The 26,336-nt window shown below is 36.2% G+C and overlaps 1 protein-coding gene across 6 annotated transcripts; it reads right to left on the reverse strand.

The window, feature by feature from the left end:
• Positions 1-517: 517 nt before the first annotated feature.
• LOC115444812 (cryptochrome-1) lies at positions 518-26,199 on the reverse strand. Of its 6 annotated transcripts, XM_037437774.1 has the most exons (15): positions 25,249-25,607; positions 24,860-24,947; positions 13,926-14,076; positions 13,518-13,664; positions 11,828-12,015; positions 11,105-11,221; positions 10,521-10,654; positions 8,610-8,705; positions 7,916-7,989; positions 7,384-7,510; positions 6,428-6,610; positions 5,643-5,810; positions 5,178-5,301; positions 2,843-2,902; positions 518-1,582 (listed from the first exon to the last, which is right to left on the reverse strand). In XM_037437774.1, exons 3-15 carry the CDS (start codon positions 14,053-14,055, stop codon positions 1,493-1,495), a joined length of 1,638 nt encoding a protein of 545 aa, XP_037293671.1. In that variant the 5' UTR covers positions 14,056-14,076; positions 24,860-24,947; positions 25,249-25,607; the 3' UTR covers positions 518-1,492. The 6 variants fall into 6 exon arrangements, with proteins under 6 accessions (XP_037293671.1, XP_030026591.1, XP_030026589.1 ...); XM_030170731.2 differs by lacking the exons at positions 24,860-24,947; positions 25,249-25,607 and adding an exon at positions 26,026-26,199; XM_030170729.2 differs by lacking the exons at positions 24,860-24,947; positions 25,249-25,607 and adding an exon at positions 17,177-17,280.
• Positions 26,200-26,336: the final 137 nt, after the last annotated feature.

Here is a 26,336-nt window from a genome sequence, read left to right on the forward strand (position 1 = left end):
TGTTCTATATGATGTGCCACCAAAAATTACGTCATTAAGTAAAGGTGCAGTAGGTACGTGACGTACCTCAATATAACCAAGCAGCACGTAACAAAAAATAAAAAAAATATACCGACGATTGAAAGGCTTTAACGAAAATAATATATATTCCCGTGACACACGTAAATGTCATGTAGCTGTCATGTTTGCCGGCAAAAATTCCGATGCTTCCAGATTAAAAAAAAAAAACAGAAAAAGTGCTGATATTAAATATGTACGAAACTTAGCGTCGCAAAAAAATGTCGCTTAAGACAATTAGCCTTTCAACCGTTGATAAATCATCAGTGGCGGCCCTAAACGACGCGAGGTCCCAGGCGAAAGCAAAAAGAAACAGACGCGGGGCCCCGGGCAGAGTAAAAAAACGTTCCCCTGTTTTAACAGTTCCATCGGTAAGAACGTAAAGGTCCTGCGAGGCACCGCGCGAGGCCCCGGGCGGTTGCCATGTTCGCCTCCCCCAAAGGCCACCTCTGTATATTACTTTCCTATGCGTTACAATGACTAAACGTGGATACAGTTCAGTTTATACTGGGGCTCTATATTGTTGCTCATTCAAGTGCCTGTTGTAGAATTATTTCATTAAACTGAACAATTAATACACGTCTTTATTTTAGTTAAATGCATCATGGGTTTACTGTATGACATTAACTTTAATATTAAACTAAACACCGATGTTACGAATATTAAAACAGATCAAGAGCTTATTCACACGATGACAATTCGTGATTTACAGTGAATCTTACTGATTATTTTTTTTTTATGCGCAACCAGCATAGAAAAAAAATTTTGCTGTTTAATCACCGAGACGCCTAATCCCTTAGTAGTAGAGGAGGCTCGTGCCCAGCAGTGGGACAGTATATAATACAGGGCCTATATAACACACCGGGAAGATTTATTGAAATGCTGGTCATCGAGAATCCAAGCTTGATTTTGATTCATAAGCTCTTCTTGACGCAACTCCGCTTCGCAGAGAACAATATTTACTGCATGGTTTATGAAAGCAAACTTACGAATTGAGTTTATAATACGATAAAATTTTCAATATATTTGACGTAGCATGAGTTTCCACAGGGGCGTAGCTATAGGGTGGCATATCGGCAAAATTTTAAAGGCCCCGACACGAGAGAAAAACCGATTAGCACCGATTCCTTGAGGCACAGGCTGCGTATTCAAGCTATTTAAATATAGTTTATTTCATAAAGAAAATAATCTTATTGTGACCTAAACAATACGTCACTGAATTTTGCATTGGCAATAAATTTCCGTCAATTTGCCCCAGGCCTTCCTTTGTGTAGTAAGTCACTACTTTAAAAATCTAAACATTTTTCCAATTAGGTATGGATATGCAGGTATAAATGGTACAAGTACAACAAAATACCCAATTAGCATTTATAAATCACGAATTATCAAAAACATGTGATAGATGAAAATGCTATCTAAATACTGGATAAATGTTTTACTCGTTAAGCCACATGAACTGTCGAATCTCATCTTCAGAAGAGGGGCAGCAATGTGGCGGCGCCTTTTGCAGGATATGACGTAGTTCCTGAGAAAGATGGTAGTATGTACAGAATACATTACAGTGTCAAGTGTAGTTGGCGCGCTTTAATGCATAATCTGTAAACAGCAATTAGTAGTTCATTTTGTCGTTTGATACAATTTAGACATGCTTGTTTTGAGAATATTTTGATATATAATGATGAAATTTACAACATAATAATGTTAAAGATTACCGAAAAGCATATAATTGGCTTAATGTGTATTAGTTTTTTTTTCGGATATTAAATAAATAACTGGCTTAATTTATTAAAGTTTTTTTTTTTTATTCGGATACAACTGTCTGGTCTGTCTTTCTGACCGTCGATGACTGAAGTGTAAGTAATAAATGTAATAGTTTGAGTTTTCACCGTATACTCGTAGAAGTTTGTTACTATCTAGTTGGGTTTAATATCTACCGTGTAATCGGCAGAGTATTCATTACAAGGATTCATACACGTTGCAAAGATCCCTTGAATTTCATAATACAGAAAAAATTCTTGGCGAAGGATGCTACAACAATCCATTATAGGTACAGTCAGGTACAGAAATGGCTAAACATTTTTTTATGTACAATAATTTTTCTTTACTAAAATAAACAACGAAATTAATTTATTTTAGATAAAGAAAAAGCAATTTTTCGATTGAAGTTAGTGTGTAGAAGGGTTACAAAGAATTTTGAACTTTACAAGTTGTCGATAAGTCTTAAAATAAGTCCACGGGATCGTTGCAACGTATACTCATTTTAGGCGCGTAAGTACTAAGTACCATGGACCTAGAAATGAGAGCATGCACACAGACACGCACACACATACAAATCGACATGTTACATATTTACATCCTATAAATGATAATAGCCCAATGCAATGACAATTTTCCATAAAACCAATATAAATACATTTTATGGAAAAGCTTATCATTGTCCCTATCCACACCAAAATCACCAGACATCACTTACTGATCGAAAAAAACAAGTTAATCATAATTTTGTTATTTTTTTTGCCTTAACATATTATTATTAAAAAAAAGTATATTCAAAACTTTTTCATGTAAAAGTACAGACGAGAATTGAACTAAATAATAATACGCCAAAATAAGCGCTATATAAACACGTAACAATAGACATAATAAAAAAAATCCAAATTGCTTTTCCACAAAATGCATTACAATACGAACACCTTAAATATTTTAATCGTTAAAACTTTCAAATATGTTTACTTATTCATTTTTCGGTCCATGGGGTCATTGTATGGTAATTTAATCTACGAACCCCGACTATACTGAACCACTTGTCCTTGTCTAGTCGGCCGCCTATCGACCGCTTTAACCTCTGAGGAAAAACAACGAACACTCATCATCTGCATGTGGGCTTTGACCAAACACTATAGAAACACAGATGGCGGCGTACGATAACAATTCTTTTGAACAAGCATATCTATATGAAAATAGAGTTCACGTGACTATAAAATGTACAATACATGACGAGCCGTTTTCTATAACCGATCCCAATCTCAATCTTCAATCCAATTCCGAGAATTAACCAATCAAAATAACTCATTTGTAGAAATGTCGAAACTTTGTTCTGATTGGTCCATTTTGAGATAGATCGGAAGAAGCGATTGAGATCGTTTTTTAAAATGGCGGTAAAATAGATGACTCAAAGCATTGACGTATATTCTACTCAAAGTCGATAATTTCAGTGACGTATCAAAGAGACATATTATTATCTTGTAATCAAAAACATATATACTTTTGTTCACAAGCAGTTCCCTAGGATACAAAATGATTTTTTTTTCAAAGCAATAAAAAATGGTGAATGAAGACATATTTTTTTCTATTAATGTCTAGTTTTCCGCATTCGCAGCTATATGTGTTTACTATGTAAGTATTTGGTATAGCTAAGAGTGTAACCACATTTATAACAACATTTTCAAAGCAAATATAATTTTATAGTCCTCAAAGGCTAATTTCGAACTTATTATTTTACATTGTAATGTGGTAACAATCTTAGTGTGGGACAACAATATAAAGGCAAATGATTATTTAGTATGTAAGTGTACTTAAAGGGCATTTCACGTGAAGCTGAAAGGTAGCATGAAGCTCTAGGTCTTATTGATTTTGTGGCTCGATTCACGTGAAATGCCTCTTATAAAATAGAAGCTTAAATATATACTTATAATTTAATTATAGCTAACATGCTCCTGCTATACCTATGACTATAACTTGACTATGAAATAATATTTCAGAAAAAAAAATCGGCATTCCATCTACACATATTATAAGGTCTCTTCATAAGAGCAACAGAAGTCAAAATAACAGATTTTAGAATCTTTATCTGTCTGTATATTTGTACCCACTTCATGCAAAAACTACTGCCTAGAATTTAATGCAGTTTTCATCAATGTAACCCTAGAGGTATAACTTAAAATATAGGCTCCTTTTTATCCCGGGAAAATATAAAGCGGGACTTTTATCCCGGAAAAACTGACACGCGAGCGCACCCACGAGCAAAAACAATTTTATAATAAAAACTGAAATAATTAATAGTAGTAATTAATCGTGACATTATAACAAATAACATACAAATTTACAGCAAACGTAAACATCAAGCCGATTGTTACAAAATCACGTATTATTTGTTCGTCACGTGTGTTACGTAACATTGGACGATACATGCAAATAGAAAATTTTACTACTAACAGCTATTAGAAATATGATCCTATTGTAATGACAAAGTTAGAACATTTATTTTATTATATTATGGACTATTGTAGTAGGTCTATTAGTAACAATTAGAAAAGAGAAAAAAGAGAATATTCCTGCATGCAGACACTATTTTACTGTGACAATATGGCCTTTAAAGTCGGTAAATTTAAGCATTTGTGAATTTCAATAAACTTAGCGCTGTGGTATCAGACTGGTACTGCAGTAAGAAGTTTAATGGGGGTTCCCATTGTTGGCACAATAATAAATTTTTCTAATTTTATGTATTATGATATCAATCTTTCACTCTGAAGTCATTTATGAGTCTTTAAATGAATTTTAATAGAAACGTGTAAAGTAACGTAACTTCATGGTCATAAAGATTAAAATCGGCTGTATGAGTTAAGCGTGATGTTCGAAACACACTCTATCTCTAGCACGAATTTACGCGTTATAGTATCTTTCACACAGTGGTTGCGTCTAAGTAAATTTTCCATAGAAATTTTAACAGCGCTCCGTGAACGTAATTTGAACTAAAATACGTCAGCGCAAACATAGCGCGAGGAAACTTCGAATAGTAAATCACATAACTTTGCAACGGTAAGTAAACTTAAAATGTATGGGAATCAGCAGCACGAATTTGTTTTTTTAAATACGTATATTGTCCAGCAACCATCGAGAACGACGTAAATGTGAACTTACTCGATAAGAATACTATACGATAATGCGTAAATTCCTCCAGATTATAGTGAAGTAAAAAAAGTATAAGGCCACAATTCCTTGCAAATTAGTATATCAGATACAAAATCAAGGCCCAGTACTTGACGTCATGCGACGTCAACACCTCACCTGACGTCTCTATACGTATCTGTGGGAGTGTGAAGGTATGAAATATGACTTACCTTCATAGCGTTCCTGTTTCTCTGGGCAGCGACTACGTGATTGACAAGGGGCGCAGGGTAGTCCTTGCCGATGATGCACGAGGCACGCTCCTGGACGTCCAGTGGTGCTTTCCATGGCTCGTAGCTGAGGAGTGTTCAGTGTAATAGTACTTGGTAATAAGTCATGTGAAGTATATGCTATAGCCATTGGCGTGGTACGATTTTTTTTTTTGGAGGGCATCAATAGTAAAAATGGTCGCCGAAGTCAGCGCGAGGCTATTTTTTCTAAGTTGTGAACGGATATTATAGCTAGAATAATTCTGCTGCATTATGAGATGTAATGTGTTATGTCTTAGGGTGAGCAGCGCGGTGGAACGCCACAGAATACTTCATAATTCAAAGTTCTGTATGATTTGACTATCGTTTATGGACGGCCGTATCAAACGCAATAAAAAAAGATATATATAAATATAACGCAGTACGTACATGTACTCGACGGGCACGCGCGCCAGCTCGGGCACGTAGCGCCGCACGTACTCGCCGCTGGGGTCGAGCCGCTGGCCCAGCCGCACCGGGCAAGCGCACTCGCCCGAGTCCAGCAGCGCCTCGAACGCGCTGCTCGACACCCACATCCAGTTACCCGCACACACCGACCTGAACACACGTCACACACTATACATGTGCGGACTCCAGCAGAACTAATCACATATAAAAAAAAAAAAAAACAAACTCGTCCCTTTTCCAATAAACGATCTCAATCGCTTTTGTCGATCTATCGCGAAACTGGACCAATCAGAACAAAGTTTTTTGACATACTTACATATTTTTTATTTTAATTGGTTTATTTCCACAATCAGATAAAAGATTAGGACCGTTTTTTGAAAACGACTTTTAATGATTTTATATTGTTTTAAATTTATGTCATTTTATTCTATTACTGCAGTATTATGGTGGCCATTCGCATAATTTACAGATATCTATTTTTATATATATGCACTATTATATCTCGGTAATCACTGCATGAAGTTGTATAAAATATATAAACACAGGCTATATTCTGGATTAACTATAATATACTACCCATTACCGAACACAGGAAGAATTGTATAATTACAAAAATGTTTCACGCTAGCGAAGCCTTAACCAACATCTAGCATTTTTTACACAATTATTTTCTATATACCTATAATTTTACATGTATAAAATGTATTCTATAATCATTTTTATCCCAAGCAAATAAAATACCGATTATATGTAATGCCTTCACTCACCAGTCCGCGTCCAACAAGTACTTGAGGAAGTGGTTGAGGCCGTGCTCCCACGAGAGCCACAGCGTGCCGCGCGTGAGGAAGGACGCGACGGTGTTCCTCACGGCGTGGTGCAGCCAGCCCTCGGCGCGCAGCTGGCGCATCGCCGCGTCCACGAACGGGAACCCGGTGCGACCCTCCGCCCATCTGATCAGGGCAAGGGAAGTAGTTTTTTTTTTTTTTTTTTTTTTTTTTATTTCACAATTTCTTGTTATTCGATACGAGTGTAAAGAGGGAGCGAGTTTCCGCTATTTGATACGTAGCTCGCCCCCCTTACAGACATAGACAGGTAGATTTTTTTTTTTTTTTTTTTTTTTTTGTGTTTCTCTGATGCTTATTTGTATTTCAATCATGGTTAGCTTTAGTGATTACTAAAAGGTGAGGTGGGGCGAGCAGGGTCCGCTAAATAGAAAGGTAGTTAAGTATATATAAAAATTGCGCGTGATATTTGTTTTCGCCCGGATACCCAGGATACCGGATATCCGGTTTCAAACAGACCGGGATAATTGTGTTGACTGACACAACTTATCACCTCGCTTCTGTTATGTACAGTGAGGTCAATTTGCTGTACCTATTAGCAAAACAAGTTGCTATTAGAAGATAGTCCAATATAGTACTAGTGACACCTACAATTTTGAATAACAGGATATTTTTTTACAACTGAATTAGACAAATTAGCCCCAGAACTACAGCGCGGCAACAACGTTCCTGATTTCAAAGGCGCTCTAAGCGTCACGTTCACCATAAACAGCAACAACACGAACAAAATCAAAACACTCTCGCCCCTGCCATTAGATACCTATTAAGTCCCAAAATGACTACCAAACTGGAAGACAAGTTACCATCAGGTTACCCACCTGCTCAATTACCTTACCATTGGCTATTTTATAATAGAAGCAATAAATTGTTACATTATTTACCTTTCCAGTTCATCGCCCTCAGGATTCTTCCACGGGATGTCGAGGCAGATAGGGTTGTCCGCCATCTGTCCGTAGTTAGGGTTGTTCACACTCATCGTGTAGAAATACTCGCGCCATATCAACTGACCTGTAGGGAATATTTAGACAAAGTAAAAAATATATATTATCCATGGATATATATGAACTACGCACTAGATTTGGCGTTCCGAACATTCACTGTAATCAACTGAACTGAACTGCAATACATTCAAACTGACTTTAGCATGGTCAATATTGACAGCATGTGGTTGTGTACGGAGTGGCGCTAATGATATAAGAACTCGAGTCTAAGAATAAACGTGGATTTGAATTAAAAAAAATGATGAAATAAGTAAAATTATTTGTTGTTCCAGTGAATAAATAGGTTATCACAGTGACGTTTTGGTTGCCATTTTAGTTAAGATTTTGAACAAATGGTTTGTATGGACGTTCGTGTCTATAGAATATACGTCAATGATATACTCTATGGTTTGAATCTATGTGATAAACTTACCTGTTATAAAATGAGTGGAAGTAAGACGTCCCTGATGGACCTGGCGGAATAGATCCTGCACCGCCCAGTAGAACCTAGCAAATATACAATACCATTGTAAAAGGTTATATTAAGAAGGATCTTCGGTTTAGTAAAAAAAAAAGTTAATTTATATTTTTACAATCCCATATTTCAATACATTATTTGTATATTTATGTGTTTATTCCTTAACAATTATTTTTAAATAAACAGGAACAATTTAATTACTACAATAAACCCCAATCCGCTATCTATGATGTTTTTAACAGCAACGTCAAAGGAACATTTTTATCCTCTAAAAAAATATTTACGAGCTCTGGCTACTCATCTTTTAAACCGTTATACCTACATATTATTTGTTTTATTTATTTAAGGTGGTAGCTCAAGGTCCATTTTCATACATTTTGTTTCGGCTTTAATCTGGGTAACTAAACAAGTATTGGCAAGTAAAGAATTTAAATTCACGTCTAGTTAGTGATTAGTTCTCGCAGTTGAAAGAAAAATGTAAAATAATTAATAATCATGGATATTTCGGCCTTTAAAATTTAATATGACGAAATTTTAAAGGCAGAAATATCCATGATTATTAATTATTTTTACATTTTTTTTCAACTGCGAAACTCACTAACTAGACGTGAATAAACACTGTATGTACCAAACTACCTTAACGTCTTACTTTCTAACAGAGAGGCAACCAAAGCGCAGGGCCGGACTCAATGATATCGGAGGTCCAAGCAGGTCCGGATTCCCATGAGTTGGTAAATAAGAGCCCCTGGAAAAAAAACAAAACATATTCATATATCAATGCCACCTATAGCCATACCTACAGCTAGCCTAGGGCCAGCTGTTGGACATCAAACAGATCAACATCTGGCAACTTTCGAAAAGTGCAGTGTCTCTTGGCCAATGTTCTGTCATTCACTGTACTGATCCTGTGCAGTTATTTTGTAGTGCGTAATTTCTTACAGATACCATTTAACAATATTATCAACCCCGCTGATGGTTTGGAAGAGTTCGCTTTTTAACGATAAGACTGATTCTCGCACGGTTCAAAGTTTGTATTGTTTTTGATGTATGTGGTGTACCTTAAAATATCTCATTAATTCAACATGTCGCCTTTTTCGCCCAGACGCACCCTCGCACACGAGAGACCTACAGCCATCGATATATATCTACTACGTACTAGATCTTGTGTTCCGTATAAACAGTGTTTTCGACTCAAATGTACTGCGATCCGTACACCTGCTTTAGTACGATTTCAACATTGACAGCGTGTGGTTATATATGAAGTGGCGCTCATAATATAAGAACTCGAGTCTGAGAATAAACCTGGATGTGAATAAAAAATATTAGTCAATTCAGTAAAATTATTCGTTGCTCAAGTAATTATAACAGTGACGTTTTGCCATTTTAGTTCAGATTTTGAACAAATAGTTTATAAGGACGTTCGAGTCTATAGAATATACGTCAATGATATACTCTATGATTTGAATCTATGTGATAAACTTATATTATAAAACTAGCTTTTGCCCGTGGCTCCGCTCGCGTTATAAAGTTTTTCAGGCTAAAGTTTTCCGTTATAAAAGTAGTAGTTTCCCGGGAGCCTATGTTCTTCCCAGGGTCTCAAACTGTTCCATACCAAATTTCATCTTAATACGTTGGGTAGTTTTTGAGTTTAACACGTTCAGGCAGACAGATGCAGCGGGGGACTTTGTTTTATAATATATTTTATAGAACTTTTTAAGAGGAACAATCCCGTCATACATCATTGTTGCATAACTCTAACCGTTTACGCAGCGCACGCAACGGAAGCTCTCAAAACTAATAAATTGTCCCCGTTTTTGCAACATGTTTCATTACTGCTCCGCTCCTATTAGTCATAGCGTGGTGATATATAACTTAGAGCACTCTACAAACAAAGGGCTATTCAACACAAAAATAATTTTTCAGTTCGAATCGGTAGTTCCTGAGATTAGCCATTACTGCTCCGCTCCTATTGGGTATAGCGTGATGATATATATCATATAGCACTCTACGAACAAAGGGCTATCCAACGCAAAAAGAATTTTTCAGTTTGGACCGGTAGTTCCTGAGATTAGCCATTACTGCTCCGCTCCTATTGGGTATAGCGTGATTATATATAGCCTATAGCACTCCACGAACAAAGGGCTATCCAACGCAAATAGAATTTTTCAGTTTAGACCGGTAGTTCCTGAGATTAGCCATTACTGCTCCGCTCCTATTGGGTATAGCGTGATGATATATAGTCTATAGCACTCCACGAACAAAGGGCTATCCAACGCAAAAAGAATTTTTCAGTTTGGACCGGAAGTTCCTGAGATTAGCCATTACTGCTCCGCTTCTATTGGGTATAGCGTGATGATATATAGCCTATAGCACTCCACGAACAAAGGGCTATCCAATGCAAAAAGAATTTTTCAGTTTGGACCGGTAGTTCCTGAGATTAGAGCGTTCAAACAAACAAACAAACAAACTCTTCAGCTTTATATAATAGTATAGATGAGTGGAAGTAAGCCGTCCCTGATGGACCTGGCGGAATAGATCTACAGCCAGTATGAGTACTCACTTGCAGAAGGTGTCGTACTCGACGGCGAGTCGTTGCTGCATCTGTTTCAGGGCGGTGGTCTCGCCCCCCACCCAGCGGATCATGCGGATGTCCTCGTTCTCCAGGAACACACCAAGATCCTCGGGTTTTGGCGTCTGGTATAAAATTTATATTCTGGAGTGTTCTTTATGTACAAAGAGGTTAGATATAATAAAGAAAAGGACGTATTCTCTTGATTATATTAGTCATGTTTTTGTATGAGTTTTAATATATGTATGTACCACTAAAGGTAAGGAAATGCTGTTTCGTTCTTCGAAGTCGGCAAAGATTTTGAAACTTCCATACTACTAGGACGTACAAAAACCTTCATTTCAATTGTAAATTACATAATAAATAAAAAAAATGCTTTATTCATCACGTAGGCGAACGCAGTTACACTTATGATAAGTCAAGGTACATGACAATATTTAATTATTATTTAAATAAAGTCACTTTTAAAAATGTATATAAAAAAATATTAAAATTAAACTATTTTTCGGATGTCTAACATTCGCGTAGACATAAGAAATCATTAACAATTAAAATATATAATAATCTAAAAATACCTTATCAAATACTGTGAACTCCTGGTAGAAACATTCGGGCAGAGTGCTGAACTTGACGCCGAGGAGGTCCAAGTCTCCGACCGGCCGCGGCGGGTCGCCAATGGTCGCTACCGTGTGCTGAAATACGAAGATTTTAAAGTGCGGAAGTGCATTTTATTTGGGAATGTGAAAGAGATAAAACATAAATGAATCATGCATGTAGATAATATGACTTATTTGTCTTCAACATGAATGGGTCTCGTCTGGACTATTATTATCGTCTTTCAGAAAACTTATATATAGCGACAGCTTCTTGTTGTTTTCGTAATGGCCAGTGAGATTTACCAATAATCCTCTCCCCAATCCCTGTTCCTCTTCTTTAATATCGTTAATGCATCCATATTTCTGGTATGAAGGATGTTTAAAAACGAGAGAACAATTAATATCACGTGACCTTGTATACCAGTATATTGCTGGTGGTAGGATATATTTTATATCCGCCCGGATAGCGACCACCGTACGCAAGGCATTACACCCCACCATAGTGGCCTAAATAAGTGTGTCGCGTTCCAGATTCGACTAGTGTATATTCGACTCCAATAGGCCGGCATAATTGTGTCGACTGCCGAGGGGTAATCTCTCGTCAATAGACATTCTATTGGAGCCCACATAACTTACTATTAGATGCAATGGAGTCACTTAGACGAGTCCGTACAAAAAAGGATACTGTATAACCCGTCTTACCAAGAACATCTGATAAGTGAGCGGGGGTATCCCCCCGTTAGCTCTTATCACGGTGTCTGGCTCCCACAGCGTGTGAGAGACGTGTTCGTGGCACGTGACGCCGATCTCGCGGCAGATGCTCTTCACGCTGTCGTCACGCGGCCGCCACACCGGCTCGCAGTCCTGCTCGAAGCACACTTTGCGGATGCCTGCAATTCAAACTTGAGATGGTCTACCAAATTTATATATGTGAACATTTTACCATTGGTCACTAGAAACGCTGTCCAGCGGGCGCTTGTTACTTAGACAAAAAAGAACTTACTTCCAAGTTTACACCTAGATACGCCCTTTTACCTATCCATAAGTGGACGTAAAATTTCCAGGGTATAAGAGAAATCAGCTCTTAGACATAATATCAAACATAATATTTTAATACTTTTGGATTGAACGATAAACCAACATCGTTTGCGACTTTATTTTGTTGGTCAAGATTCAAAATGAACAGACTCTCAGTGGGTTCTTCCCACTTACCAGGAAATCCCATTGGATCCAAAAATCAAAATTGGATTTTTCAGAGAAGACTGATTTTAGGAAGACAGGCAGTCTTAAAAACCAAACCTAATCAGTAACATTATTAGAAGCATCTATTTCGCTGACACATTGAAGTGGGATAAGTGCTCCTGCACTGATCCCAAAGGAAGTTGAAGACCAAACTAGAAGCGCTCATGCATTTGAGAGAACAGTCAATACACGTTTAGTACTTACACGTCTAGCTGAAATTATTTTATCGACTCAACTTATAAACTATATATTAGGTAACTTGGTTTGCATAAACAAAATATTATATAACAAGTATTAAGGTAACGCGTGTCCAGTTTAATGCTAACAACGCGCGATTATTTATAACTTGCAACTCAGCAACTGCTATAAAACATTGCACCGTTTCTAATGATTTAAATACATATATTATTAGTGTTATAAAAATATTTTATTTACCTTCAACATATATTATGCAATAATTATCCATCATCCTAATTAATAACCTATAACATATTACTGCTTCGTTGGCTTAGTTGTACTACGGCTGCAGTGCAGTCTTAGCTTCAATCCCAGGGTCAGACAAACTGATATTGGGTTTTTCTACTTCGTATCAACACGGATTCTGGAATTTGTACCCGATATGGCGACAGTCGCGAGCCTGTAGAGTGACCGACCCCTATCATATTATAGGAGGGAAATACACACGGCGGAAAAGGAATGTACTGTTGCGCCCCTGCCTACCTCATTGTGAATAAAAGAAAATAAAAATTGTGTAAATATTAGGCAATAATGATCCAACCTCATGATTAATAAATGTTTAGATAAAAACTATAAAAAAAATTACTGGTTTGCCTCATTGGAGTAGTTGTACCTGATGCGACAGGACTACCACGTTGTCTCGGGTTCTATTTACGCTTTGGACAAAGTGATATACGCTTTTTACTAGTACGCGATTGTCATCTATAATTATATGGGCGCAACACTCATATTATGATAAATTTAGCCCCATATTACGCAGACTTAACATATTATCTGGTGAAGTTTGGGCGCACTACACCTTCGCCCACCCTTAAAAGTGAAAACGGCGTGAACTAGAAGAAGATAAAAGAAGAAATCTTGTATATCAAAAACATAACGCACAATTATATACAGCGGATTTTTCAGCACTCACCGAATTCCTCCCAAAGCCGTCGGATCACGTGGCTCGGCTTCCCCTTGATCATGATCAGCCTACCGCCAAACTTCTTGAACTGGCTGTCCAGGTCCTCCAGAGCTTCCAGAAGGTACCTCATGCGGTTGTAGCCCACCAGTTTTGTACCTGTCAGCACCAAGTTTAGTATTTGTACAGATTCGGAAAGTATTGCCTTTGCCTAGCCCGCAGAGTCTGCAAACCTTTCCTTTCCCTTTTCATTTATCCTGGGAACTCCCTTTATTTAATCCACTCCCGGATTCATTTCCTGGACTACTGCAATATCTTAACCGAGAGTTCGCTTATTAAATAATTCGCTAGATATCTCGGTAAAAACAGACCGAAATAAAAAACAAAACCTTTTGATTGATTTAGAAAATAATCCCTTACCAGCCGTCTCTCCGTCGAAGATGAACAGCGGGAAGAACGGCACGCTGCGATCCTGGAGTGCGCTGTGCATTGCAGGGTTGTCGTGTAGTCGCAGCCCATGACGGAACCACAGTACGCTTCCGCCCAGCATCTTGGTAATTTAGTTCAATATCTGGGAGCAAATGAAGACAATTTTCATATTTCTCGTTATTAAGTACTCTCGGGTTTAATTGTGTCACAGTGGCGAATGGTGAAATTTTCTTAAAGGGAACCCGACCTAATATAGGTACTTACATGAATTTTAAGGAGAATTAGCTTTGACATAAATTATGAAAGGGAAGCCAGCAGGAATTGAGTTATATGGACCCTTCGCCACTGATCTATCATTCAGGTTCAGGATATCTACTATTGTGCATAGCCTAAAAAATTACCGACATGTTCATTCAGATGTTCATTTGCACCATGATTAAAGTCTCTTTAAAGGCTTAAGCGTTTAGATCTAAACTCTTACGATCATACTCCGGAAATATCGAACAATATCGTTTATTTCAGCCGTATATCGGACACAAATACTAATATCAAACTTGAGTATTTTGGACTGAAACACACTAAGTTATATTCATGTAATACACCACTATTGAACAGTTGAACTAGTATACGTACTGAGAGCTCAACTAAGACCTACATTGACTAATGTATCACGAGCAAGTCAATAAAACGTAATTGTGTGCGTGTACCGGGGAGCAGTAACAAGATTAACGACGATGCATGCATGAGATTGCATCATTTTCGCAATATGGTTTCATGGCCAATGCAACTTCTTACTACGCTTCCTTACGTGTGTAATTCCGGGTGAATTGTAAGTACATCAGCTGTTCTACGAAACTTACAAAAATAAAATAAATATTTGTGAAATCTTTGGGAATAACCTAGATTTTAGTTTAGTTTGCAAAAATATTTGGTTATTTGTTAGAAGTAAACGTAGAAATGACTGTACGGATTTGGATGAAATTTGGCGCACGTGAAGACCATTTCCTATATTAACACATACGCTCTTTAAAAAGCCTTTTCTACTCCGCTCTGTGCTCCGACGGGAAATAACGATGGCGCTGGATTCATACACCGCCGTAACACAAAAATATAATTTAGTACTGACTTTAAACCAAGACTAAAAGTCGAGTCTTTTAGGAACTTATAGTGGAAAGCTTTACACGCGAGTGAAGCCGCGAGCATCACCTATTAAATGATAAAGCTATACTGACTAGAGGGTAAATACTAAATAGGCAAGTGGACCACCCAAGACCAGCTATTATAATGCAGAATTAATATAGAATCCATTACGAGTAATCATTAGTGAGCAGTGACGAAAGGTGGAATTTTTTGAAAGAGAACCCGACACAACATATAGATACTAATATGCATAAATGCGGTCTACAAATCGTTCTGATAATTAGATTCTACATAAAGATAAGTCGGCAGGAATCGAGTTATATGGACCCTTTGCTACTGGTAGTGAATGACCACACATGAAACAAACAATCTCCATCCATAATAACAAAACCAAAGATGCGACGCTGGTATAAAAACAAATGACATGGTGGTAAATGGCGTCGGGCCTCCGAGCAAACGAGTAATTGCATCATTCGACAAATAGCTATAAAAGATATAAATAAAGATCACGGGGAAATTGTTGCAATTTCTTCCGATAAACAATAGAATAACATGAAGCCCGAAGGCCGCCGACTCAATGTGACACAGCTCCGATTGATTATCGTGCTATGATGTAATTCCTATTGGCTACGATTATGTCGATCGAACGTCCGTATTTCCTTGAGTTAGTTTGCATAAATATAATTATAAATGCATAATCAACGCATAATCATATTAAATAATATTTTATAACTGTTTATAAAGTTATCGTGTGGTTTAGTTTGCATTTAAAGGAAAACGTTCCTCTATGAGAAATATCAAGTTACTAGCTGACCCGACAGACGTTGTCCCGTCTTAACTATGAATTTGGAGCGCGCATTCTGTCAATCGCTGACAGTTATTTCAAACAATTGACAGTTATACAAGATTAATATTCTCGTTAAATTTTCTAATTTTCCGCACATTTTTTTGATTTTTTCTTTCATAAGAACCTTCTCCTGACAATCATTAACACAACAAAAAAAGGATTAGCGAATTTGTTCCAAACGTTCACGCGTGATGCGATGACCATGGGAAATTGGGATTCATTTTTATATACATTGATAGATGATAGATATTATATAGGTATAAACATTTGAATTGCGCCGCAATATCATTGTCAAGGCAGGCGTAATGTTTCACAGAAATTAGCTAGGCAACTAATTGCACCTCTACTTAGGCTTTTGGATGTATGAAGCAGGGAATACGTCTTATTTTGCATGTTCAGGCCTATGCTTCTTATTATAAAGTAAGAAGTTTTTTTTTATATGGTCACGAGAAAATGGACCTACTGCAATTGATGGTTAGTGAAGTCGGCGTAGATAGAATGGCGACTGCCGAGAGATTATTATTCCTCGCCACCCGACACAATTACGCCGGCCTGTATAAAACCTGATATACACAGGCTGATCCCAGATCGCGACACACTTACATGGGCCTCTATTGCAGGTTTTACACCTTGTGTACGGTGGTCGCTATCCAGGCGGATACAAATATCCTACACCCACCATAGGCCACCTTAGCACCAAGCTATCGCTTGCCCCGTCGAGAAAATTTGGATTGGCTTATGACCACATTTAAATCTAGTGGTAACCCTAGCTTCAGAACTATAAAAATCGCCGATAACACCAAAAAGGTAAATTGTCAATAACTCCGGACATTTTTTGAAACGGAATTATTTAAGCTGTAATCACTACTTAACTAGTTAGTATGAACAAACACTGACGACAAATTCTAATTTTATTTTAGGTAAGTAACAAGTTTATTTTAAAAGATTAGCGCGCGTTGCAATTTCGATTTTTGGCGATACTAATGCTACTAAGGATACTTTAGTGCATGCATACAAAAAACCTAAAATTTTGCAAACACATAAATAAAGAATAAAGTTTAATTTCAATAATATATCTTTCTCCGATATAAACTTGCACTTTTAAAAATCGCATGCGATATTTTATCTAAGTAATAACATTAAAAGCAAATTTGTACGAATATTAAAAAACTCTGAATTGCTAAAACAAGATCCAATATCAAATTGCATCCGACATTAAACATGCATATGCTAGAAACGTATTTACAATTCTTACTCAAATATCCACGATTTCAAACAGTAAGTAAAACCACATGTCACTACAACCGGAGTCAGCCGCGCACTGAGAGCGTTTGCAAATGAACACTCTAGAACATTCCGCTAGCGAACAATAAGCAACCTTTGAAAGTACTACAACTAGTTTACGTTGACCTTTTCGCACCCTACTTAACAACTGCACACGACGTTTCAGGACGCGAAGGAAGTCTCAATTTAAATTGGTTTCATTAATTTCTGGATCGTTTCGAAGGAAATTGTTCATACAATTTGCTGCGAAAACTTATGACTTTTTTGCTAATTGTCAAGTTGTCGCAAAGTTAATGTATTAGAAACTAAAAGTAATGTTAAAAATATATTATTTACAGTTATGTTTGCATGAAGCCGAGAAATGGTTTAACTTAGTGTAAGACAAACATTATACGGAATATTTCATATTTCCATTAGGTAGCCACTTATTAAAGTCGAATAGAAAATACATGAAAAAATTTAATAAATGAAAATTTTAGAAATGCATTTTTCTATATAATGACACAAACAAGGGCTATTGAACACATAACAAACTGAACATTAATAAATGTATACTATGAAACAAACGTGTTCATGCCAATCAATGTTCGGTTAGTTTGTGTGATTTGTAATGCGTGTTTGCAAAAACTATACCATGGTGCATGATATAAGCGAGCATAAGTATAAACATTATGACACAGTACATATTATGTCCATTGTAGTAATTAACTAACTTAATTGTAACATTCACATCAAAAAACAAAATTCAAACAGTAAAGTCATATAATATGTAATACAAAATTCGATTCTACAGAGTACATACGGTCTTATTTCAGTTCATTATTGCACTTTGATATACAAATTGTGACTACACAATAGTGCAAATATGAAGAATTAATAAAACATAAGGTCACGGGGCACAATTCCGTCAACGGAGGGTGGCTTTTTGCAATTACTATATTTTTAATTAAAAGACAGGTGAGTCCAGGATGCTCTTTTACCTATATATCTATCAAAGCTGTCCTTCGAGTAGAACGCCAGTAATTGCAAAAAGCCTTATTCGCCCCGTAGACGAAATAAGGGACCTTGACTATTAATAACTTACGAGTGGAAGTAATAATAACATAAAAAGAGCTTTCAAATTTTACACAGACCGGCACTGACTACAATAATAGAATAATGAAGTCACAGTTATCCTTAAAGGAATTGAGATGTAGGAAGCGAGGACTGTTTAGGTCTCCGCATCAGTTACCAAAGAAACGCAATAGAAAACCGTTACTTTATTTATGTTTTCTGTGACACAGCGATACTCCTCCGGTCAAGCCACCTATTCACGCTGTAGACAAACATGTTCATATAGTTCTACCACGTTTAAACAAACGTCAAAACGCATAACTTTTTAGCCCAATAGTTTGGTACTTCATACAGCAAAATACAAAACCGATAAATAAAACCATGACCCGTTAATACCTACATTAAAGTCGTCACAATATCTGTTTCAGAACGTAATCCGGTTCAATTAACCATCACAATAGTTAGAGCTACAGTCTGCCTGTCGTTTCCAGAACAACGGCTAGGGTATCGGCCCTGAGCGGTTATTCTCGCAAAACAGTCATAAATGTCGAATTGAAATGTTTTATAAATATGGATGCTGGCAGATAGACACCTGTTTAGGATCAGGGGCCCATCTAGCTATCTAACTCCCGCCAAAAATGATATTCGCCGCCCTTTACATTAACGCCATATAACTCATGGGCTTGTTATTCCAAAAAACAATGGCTAAAAATACATCTTGTCAGACTGCTAAGCATGTCAATTTTTATAAGATTTTTCTCTCCTGGACAGAAAATTAAGGATTCCATAGCACAGCGCCCTCAATTTTGCCACTTTAACTATTTATCAGATTCCCTTTAGATCGGGCCCTAAGGATATACTTCGAAAAACGAACGTCGAAACGTCGGTCCGAAACGAAGAAACGATGAACTTTGGATTTAAATTTACTACCAAATTAGTTCGGTATCGTCATCGTTCTGTAGGTTATCTTAGTGGTAGGATCAATTCCCCGATTTTATCCTCGCAGATGGTTTTAAAAAGGGATGGCATAACCCTATAAGTTCTTACAAATTCCATGTCTGAAATATTGCGATGAACGGGTCGTGTGCGATCCGTCATCCGAAACTACAGATTTCCTTTTTTGAAGTAGACCCACTGTAAAAAGATGATTATCGTTAGAAATTACAATTTCCAACTCCATGAGATGTAGTTTTTTTTTTTTATCTAGCTACCTATCATTTATCTTTAACACAAAATAATTATGTCTCCTCGTCGTTTCCACCTTTTCGTAACTAACTTTAATGTAGATTCGACGCTGGACGTGACGCACTTCTTCTAGCAATACAGAAATGATTTGACCAACACCTACTTTTTACAACCTCAATCTATCTGATAGACATATGTCTATTTCGTAAGAATTGCCACCTTAGTTACACAATGTGCTCAGGGATTACTACAGATTCCAATTATACGCGGATAAACATCGAGCCTGAGGCTTACAGGATTGAACAGAAGGTTCAAAATCGCATTCATAACATGATGCAATTTTGGGCTAAAAGAATTGTGTACGGGCAGGGTAACATATTGAATAGGGCGAATTCTTTGATCCAGTTACACAAATATTGCGATTTTATATTAGGACATGAAAAACTGGTAAGGACACCTAAAGGACAAGAACGTTGCGTCAAACTTTTCCGAAATAGCTCACTTTTCTAGAGATACTTACGTAAGTAAGCTCGCTTTTCTAGAGATACCTACGTAAGTAAATGAGAAAATGCGTCATTGCATAGTAGCGAGCTTTATATCGGGGAAGATATTATATGGGTACTACACTATTTATCTAAGTAGATATGTTAGTACTATCGATGCATGCAGTATATAACGTACGTATAGGCAGGTGCCTAAACCTAGATACACCTAACTAAGCGATCAACGGCCATGATCAGTCAAACAAAGGAACTATGTTGATGGAGACAAAAATAGACTTGGGACCAATATTTATTCGACATTGGGCAATTTTCGCTATAGTTATAAATAAGGATCGGATCGCTACCGTAGTACTACGACGTATCTTAAGATATGCCGCGTTAGAATAGGCTGTTTTATATTCGCCACCTATTTTCAGGCCGCTCGCATAATGTTTACTAACACGGCGCGTTGCACGCACGGCGCATGGCTCGTGGCAAGCCACAGTTCCGCATCATATCAATACATTATAAGCACTTAAAATTTTATATACTGCACGTCGATATGAGCTGTTCACCTGAGTGAATCACGCACACACACTCAAGCATTCTATCCCCGAAGGGGTAAGCATAGGCACAGCTGGTGCCCCCACTTTTTGTCGTGTGTATTTTGTTCCATGATGTGATAGGGAGCGAGCCTATTGCCATGTCGGGAACAAATTCTAGACTCCGGGGTGATACTGAGCAGATAGTATCACTTTGCTCAAGCCGGGATTCAAACTCGAGACCTCACCGATAATCGTACCGCACATGCATAATAACTATGCCACCAAAATAATCATCAACCACACGTTTAAAAGCAGTAACACCACTTAACTCAACTCTAAGAAGGCTGAATATTTCACTCCCTTCCCGAATTCTCTATATTTTGCCTGGTTATCCCTGATTAATAATCCCAGGAACTTTAACGAAGTACTGCTCAAGAAATGCTCTGCGTTCGTCACTTTAAGATTGTATAGAATAAAGCACATATTTTTTTATTTTATTTTTCATTATATTACGCAATCCTTTTTGGGTCATTGCTTTTATTGTTTTCAATAGAATGTGCTCACATAAACAAAATGATTATGATCCGAATTTAATGGATTACGTAGAACAATATGTTTGCATGAAACTTCATTACGCTGATTATTGTAATAATTAAGATGAAAATTTACCAAATTGCGTGAAATGGAGCATCAAAACAGAACTTATCTACGCTGTTACCAAGTGTTTCATCTCATTTTAATACCCTTGTAATAATCGATGCGATGCGTCTCGTCTCGTAACATAACAATATTAGTAATAATTAATGTCATAATCTATAAATACCCTGCTACTCTGACGTCCTCTATTTCTGAGAGTACTAAGGCCTTAGTCCACCACGCTAGCCTGAAGCAAGTTGTCGATACTCTTACGGAGAATTCTCAAATATATGAATATTTCCATACGATGTTTCTCACTATAAAAGCGTTATACTTTACAATAGGTTAATACGTTGATCAATGAATCATTTCAATTTTGTTTTATAATTAACACGAGTTTTGGTCCTTCGATCCAGATAGATTGGACATTGTTTACAAACAATATAAGTCTGTAACCTTGAACGCGACGTCGATGTAACTATGGACGTTTTTAGCGCGCCATTATGTACCTACGTGTCTTATCAGTACATAGCCTTGATCTATACAGAGCTAAGTCTAGTACTTGATAACATCACATAGTTACATTATAAGAACACAAGCTTTTGCTCGCGGCTTCGCCCATATGTTTCTGGGATAAAAATCCCGCGATATATTTTCCCAGGATAGAGTGAAGCCTACATCCTTCTCAGGGTCTTAAACTATCCCCATACCAAATTTTATCATAATCAGTTGAGTAGTATTTAAGTTTATCGCATTCAGACAGACAAGAAGATGAAACGGGGGCCTTTGTTTTATTATATGAAATTTTCAGATTTTTTTTTAAAACGTATACGCAGCGCTCGCAACAGAAGCTCTCAAAAGGAATAAAGTTTACCGTTTTTGCAACATTTTTCAGTAATGCTCCGCTTCTATTGGTCATAGCGTGATGTTATTTATGTTATATTCCATGAACAGAGGGCTATCCAACACTAAAATATTTATTCACCAATAGCGCGTTCAAACAAACAAACAAAATCATCAGCTTTATATAATAGTATAGATTTTTTTTAAATATTTAGTTCGGAGGCAAATTAATCAAATTTGCACATAAATTATTAAAGAACTAAAAATAATACTGTGATCCTCTAAAACATTAAATAATTTTCGGAAATTTAATTTTTTATGTAAGTATAAAGCATAATAAGTATCTATTTGTAAGCTCTGTCTCAGTATGGAGCATATTATAGTTAGTGTAATGACTAGGCACCGTAGGACAATGATGATACAGTGGACTAATAATACATGCCGCATACTTCAAAATTATGTGTGGCCACACTACTGTTATCAACTCCTTGTGGCGTATTCGATAGTTGATTGCGAGTTGTGACAAGAAGTCTCTAAACCTAACAAGCAAATTTTATAGGAATAGAAATTTAAAACGTGTGCAGTTGCTTCGATTATTTTAATTAAAAACTATATGAGTACTGAAGCCGTTCGAGATGCTGTTATCACGTTTGCCTAGCCGCGACCTACATTCGAACTATTGCGCAATTAAACGTAGACAAACTTGCATTTGCGCTCACTTCGCACAGCAACGCCTAGGTCTTGCAATTTCCCAACGGTAGACCTAAGTGTGCGTCATTACCCTGTACCTATGCGACTGTAATAGTAGGTGATAATAATGACATCATATATGGATATTACTTATGCTGAATTGGTACTTTAAATTATACTTGCTAAGGTCTAAAATTTAATGGCAAAAATTTCTAAAAGTTAAAAAGTGTCTCCTAAAAACTTTTATCTGGAGTTACGGGGGTTCAAGTAGTTGCTAGGTCTTGCAATTTCCCAACGGTAGACCTAAGTGTGCGTCATTACCCTGTACCTATGCGACTGTAATAGTAGGTGATAATAATGACATCATATATGATATTACTTATGCTGAATTGGTACTTTAAATTATACTTGCTAAGGTCTAAAATTTAATGGCAAAAATTTCTAAAAGTTAAAAAGTGTCTCCTAAAAACTTTTATCTGGAGTTACGGGGGTTCAAGTAGTTGCTTCTTACAGCTCCAAATCCACACTCAGAATAATAATGATAGGCAAGAAATGGGCATATAACTCAGGGTAACGAGAGTAGCGCTGTGCATCGCAGTGTACTATAATTTAAAATTCCGATGGTGTACGTACAGTTTATGACGAACTGTGTCGCTATCAAACGAGTGATTTGCTCATCGCAATGAATTATATATTCAAGTAAATTGTAAATAATTATAGCAGACATATAAACTCGTATTGGCGTCACGATACCTCTACGGCGTTAGTGTAATACAACTGCAATTAAATAATATCTCATTGACATTGAAAATAGCAACTAGTGGTACCAGGAAATAAACACGATGCTATTGTGTGGTTCTCTTATAAACAAAACCTCATGTTACTATGCAATATTATAATAGGCCACATTATTTTTATATATATTTATAACAGGTATGCCAGCAACAATAGCATAACTACAAAGAGGAATGACGTTGAGAATGCCATAGACCCTCGGCTTCAAGGAGCTCCAAAATTTTGTAAAATAAAAAAAAGCCGTCAAGAAAAATGTATATACTAAACATATTTATCAAATTAGGCGGGTTCCCATTCGATTAATTAGCCACGAGCATTTTACGGCATATTTAAGCCAAATTTGTCACAAAGCTGTAAGCATTATGTTTGGTAAAGTAATAGGGTGATTAAGTAAAAAAAAAAGTAATTATCCGTAGGGTTTATTTAATTTTAGCAGTCGACATCAAGGGACAACTCCGTTGCATAATATAAACCTTCGCATCTCCGATTTTTATCAGTGCTGAAAACAAAATTCAAGTATTAAGAACTCTTACCTCCTTAGACCTAACCTCCAGTATCTAAAGGCATTATTCTAAACATGGTAAATGTCTCAAGTGGGCGTGGATGACGAAATTCACAACTATGAGTAATAGTGAAAAACGCTCAAAGGAGGTTCAGGGCCAATTTTTACCAAAACTAAAAAAAAAATATTGGATTTCTAAAAATGTATACTCCTACCTAGGGATCGAACACGTTGCATTTTATATAAAACACGATTTATCATTACCCTACTAAAATTGTCGCTTACAACAATAAAATCCTGGAAAGTAATGACATACGGAATTCTAAAAAAAAGAGCTAATTTTTTAAAATATTTTTAATTTTCGTTACCTATTCCCCTATAGAAACCTACTCAGGTTTCTAATTCGGACCTCAAAGTGGTGTAGTACCACGCATGAAATACAAATACACCACCTAGTCTAACTGGGTGGAGACATCCCAGGTAAAATTATTAAGTTGTGCAACAATTTCTGAATAAATTCCGAAAAAAAAATCCGAGATAGAATCCCTCAGAAAAATGTCAGTCAGGGGCCGGTCATAAAAATGTGAACAATCAACTTCCGTAACATTCGTGAATACTCGGAAATAAGATGAAGGCAGAACAATCAAATTATTAATAAGGCAAGCTTTCTACTCTAAAATCGGTGAAATAAAAGAAAATTGGCTCTATGGTAATCTAACTGTATGAAGCAAACCAACAGTAGGTAATCTGTTTATTCTCGTGAGGTACCTGTGAGGTACCTTAGTCGAAATGCCATGTTCATATTACAGACAATTGTTTACACAGTGTCTACACAACTAGGTGTAATATTATATATTTTTACTATGTCTTCTTTTGTACCAGGTGCTTGGAAAATAGGCTGTTAACAGAACACTTGTACTTACTCGCTCATTACGTCATTTACAGGTTTACTGTAAGCAACCGTCACAATCGATAATAATATCAACACCCAGCAGAATAATACACGAAACTCTGAAATTAATAAATGTAAATGAAATACACATAGCACACATATAGGTCTAACAAGTAAAGCAAAATTTCAAATAAATATTTGGGTAGAGGATAAATATTTATATATCATGAAAAAAAATGCACCCATAGAACATACAAAGTGTAATCACAACTTAGATATACTAATATGTAATGTAAGTATCTGAAAATATGTGACAAAAGCATTTGTCTAACAACTATATTCATAAACAAGTTAGTGTATCAAGAGACTTTGCTATGTTCTAGGTATTACTTGCAAAAAGTAAATGAAAACAAAACTTACCATTCAAACCCATTGTTATGAAACTGTTTGCCTGGAGATGTGGCAACAAATATAACATAGTTTTCACTTGAATCGCTATATATACTCCTAAGATAAATACTATTTTACATTTTAAATTTTAACAAATTAGATATATGTATTTAAAAATAAATGCATTTTGAGCAAATAATTATACAAACATTACTTCAAGTGTGACAGTTCACTGTTAATTAATTTTGTGATAAGCACATGGTACAAATTAGCTAGTTGTCGCTTACAACAGTCAGAATTTCGATTATTTAGACTTAATTATTCCATTGTTAAATGTCTCCGAATACTCTCTAGTCTACGATAAGACGAAATCGCCTGGGTGCATTTGTCCTTCTTTAACTAATATTTATTCAATATTTGTGTTTTTAATACACTAATGTTGAATAAATATTAGTTATGTTACAAACAAACTAAACAGGTTTATAATATTAGTAGGGATATAATGTCCCATGGCTGAGCAACGAGCATGGACCTCCTCTAATACCTACTCACGAGAGTGATCAAAATGTGAAACAATATTATTCTAATTAAAAAAGAAGGTTTATGTTCTCTATTAAGAAAAACGTGGGAAATTCAAATATTTAGAAAAAATCTTACTTTCTTGCATTACAAATTTTATATACGAATAGCTATAATAGCGAATACAGCAACTAGTAATATAATAACGTTAACGTTAACGCTAATATAAAAAAAAATAGTTTAACGCAGATTCAAATACGTATTAAAAAGATAAATTAATATTCTTACCTGTTTTTGAAGTACCAATACCGCAATATTCACTTAATTCAAATCTAGTAGATTAGTTGGAGAATTAATAATTATGCTTTGCTGTGTTTACAATTTTATAATTCTAAATAAACTTATATTTGTATCACAAAAACACAAGATAATCCAATACAGCTGATAAAAATTCTATTATGACATTTCAATGACAGTGACAATTTATAGTCAGTATTACCAGTGTAGAATATGTCATGAGAATAAAAATAAATTGTCAGATATTTTGTAGGTTCTTTTATCGTTTTTCTTTAACTCCATTCAAACTAAAATAAATAAAT

This window comes from Manduca sexta, chromosome 12 (assembly GCF_014839805.1).
Source record: "Manduca sexta isolate Smith_Timp_Sample1 chromosome 12, JHU_Msex_v1.0, whole genome shotgun sequence".
In the NCBI taxonomy this organism is placed as follows: Eukaryota; Metazoa; Arthropoda; class Insecta; order Lepidoptera; family Sphingidae; genus Manduca; species Manduca sexta.